Genomic DNA, 2,647 nt, shown 5'->3' with positions numbered 1-2,647 from the left:
ATGATATATGCACCATTCTTTTTTCAAGCCAAAGCAGGGCCTGTGTTAATTCATTCTTTTAGCACGGCATAAACTTCTCCTTTTGTTTAAGAGCACTGATATTTTATCGTTCATCTGACATTTATTTATTTATTAATCATGTCACAGATGATTATTCCCTCCGGTATATTATGCGTACGATGAGTTGAAACTATAGGCATGCAGGACTCATATCCAGCTCAGCCTTAGTAGGGGCTCTGTCCGGCGTAGTTGCCCGGCGGGCTGTAGTTGCAGGTGATGAAGATGCCGCCGTTGTTGCAGACGACGCGAGCGCATCCGATGGCGGTGGAGGCGCGCCACACCACCTGCGTGTAGTGCCCGCACACCTTCCCGGCGGCGCAGCTGTTGCTGCCGTGGTCGTACCACTGCTTCTCCGCCACCCACAGGCCAACGGCGTCCGACGCCGACCAGTCGGCGCCGGAGCCGCCGAAGAGGTTCTCCCCGTACCCGCTGCCTCTCGAGTGCACGAGCCTGCAGTCGCCGGCGCGCTTCGCCGCCCAGCTCCGCGCGAAGGCCGCCACGTTGTCGTTCCACGACACCGGGCCGACGCCCACCGCCGCGCGCGCCGCGTTGTGCAGCTTCACGAAGTCCTGCGGCGAGTTCTGCGCCGCGCACGGCGTGAACACGGCGGCGGCGGCCATGGCGAACGCCAGAGCTAGGCACGCGACCTTCTCCATTGCTAGATGAGCGGTTTGCGCTTGTATGTCGTCGTGTGTGTGGTGCATGAATTGTGGCGAGTGGCCGGGGTATTTATAGCATAGCGACGACAGCGAGCTCGGTGACTTGTCAAAGATATACTACTAGTAAACTTCAATTTTCTTGGAATAATACTACAAGTAGTAAACTGGTAGAAGAAAAGGCGGTGCGTTTGGTCAGTCAATAGTGGCGCCTAGCTAAAATTTTCCACGAGGGCCGAGAATTCCATGGACGCGAGATCGCCGATAGCAACGGCAGGATGGACATGGGTATCTTGGCTTCTCAGGGTAACAAAAGCCACACATACCACATAGACATTAGCTAGCTCCCACTAAGAAAGCATGTTGTTGTTCACCGATCCATGCCTCCACTAAGTGTCAGTACTCCGAATATTTCCATTCCACAGGCGACTGCTAAGCACCGAGTCAAATTCGACAGATGACAGCTGTGAAAACGTCATCTTTGAGGCACATCCGGGATCCAATGAACGCCCACCAACGCCCCATGAGGGAAGGAAGCCTTACAGGAGGGAGGGCCGGCGACTGGAGAACGAGGAGATCCAAGAGAGGAGATCATGGTCTCACTAACCCGGCATAAGGTCGTTTTATAGGTTCATAGTTTTTGATACGCACCTAGACATATGATATATCTAGATGTATAGCAAAGCTATAAATTTAGAAAAGCCAAAATGACATATAATTTGGAATGGACAAAGTACATGTGAAGGTGTATGATACAAACGAGAAAAAATATTAATGGGGATAGTACAAGCATACTATCAAGTAATTACGAGAGTGTTAACTTTTACGACTAGATTTCAAAGCATAATACACAGGTGTTCCGTGGGGTTATGGTGTTACAATGTTGCCCACCACAAAATATACCATATAAAAGTCCAAATTTCTACAAAGTAAAGTTATGCATATATAAATGGTACTAGATACTACCTAGGTTCTCAAATAAATGATGTTCAAAAATAAAATAATTTGCTTGCCCTAAAGGTTATATATTTTGGGAATTGAGGTATTTTGACTCAAAATGGAGAAACGAAATGGAAAAAAAATCTATGCATAGACTTTATTATGCACTTAGATATAGATGTATAATAATATCTATGCATCTAGAAAAGTCAAAACAACCCATAATTTAAAATGGAGGAAGTATCAGCTTAAATTGAGTAATTAGTTCATAAGTTTTAGATATATATAAATTAGTAATACACATGAACATATATGGTACTTCTTACAGAATGCCTACGCTAATTCAATACTGTATTCTGTATTCGAAATGATATACGTGTGAACAATAGCCAGGTCACGAGTAGACATCTATTGGGCTTTACCAGCAGAAGGTCCGCATGCAGGGGGCTTCGCGGTTGAATGAATCAACTCCTATAATTTTAGAGGTGACCAAAGGCACCACTAAAATAGATGATCTAAGTATCCGACCAAAGGGAGGAATTTCCATTAATACAAGACAAGACCATCCCTCTGGGATGCCACCCCGATTGATCGAGGTAAATCTCTCGATAAATCTACTACTAAACCCCATGGGTATGGAGCCCCCGTCTAAGCGCTACCCTGAGATCGGACTCGAAGGGTAGCAAGACATCCCTTAGGGATGCCATTGTAAGGACAAGAAACATAGCTTCTCTGGTGAAAAACATAGCTTCTCTGGTGGAATACACAAGTTCTATGTTTCTTTATCTCTTCACTACAGGAATTAGCCCCCTCCGGGGCGAGGGCTCTGTTCTCTCTAAAAAACCGACGGGCTTGCTGGTCGTAATGGAAGTAATTGGGCCACACTTACCTCCTCTCTCTATGGGCTCACACAGCCTCGGCCCATTGGTCCGTTCGGACCGAAAGAAGAAACGAAGAATTTTTTCTTCTGGGCGCACTTGTAGCCTCAGCCC

The 2,647-nt window shown here is 46.7% G+C and overlaps 1 protein-coding gene across 1 annotated transcript; it reads right to left on the bottom strand.

Annotated features, from left to right (window-relative positions):
- Positions 1-759, bottom strand: LOC101773576 (pathogenesis-related protein PRB1-3). Its single transcript, XM_004955355.3, has one exon. The coding sequence runs from the start codon at positions 714-716 to the stop codon at positions 225-227; it is 492 nt and encodes a 163-aa protein (XP_004955412.1). The 5' UTR covers positions 717-759; the 3' UTR covers positions 1-224.
- Between the last annotated feature and the right edge of the window lie 1,888 nt (positions 760-2,647).

This window comes from Setaria italica, chromosome II (genome assembly GCF_000263155.2).
Source record: "Setaria italica strain Yugu1 chromosome II, Setaria_italica_v2.0, whole genome shotgun sequence".
Classification (NCBI taxonomy): Eukaryota; Viridiplantae; Streptophyta; class Magnoliopsida; order Poales; family Poaceae; genus Setaria; species Setaria italica.
Note: the sequence above shows the minus strand (reverse complement) of the source record. Positions and strands in the feature narration are given on the sequence as shown.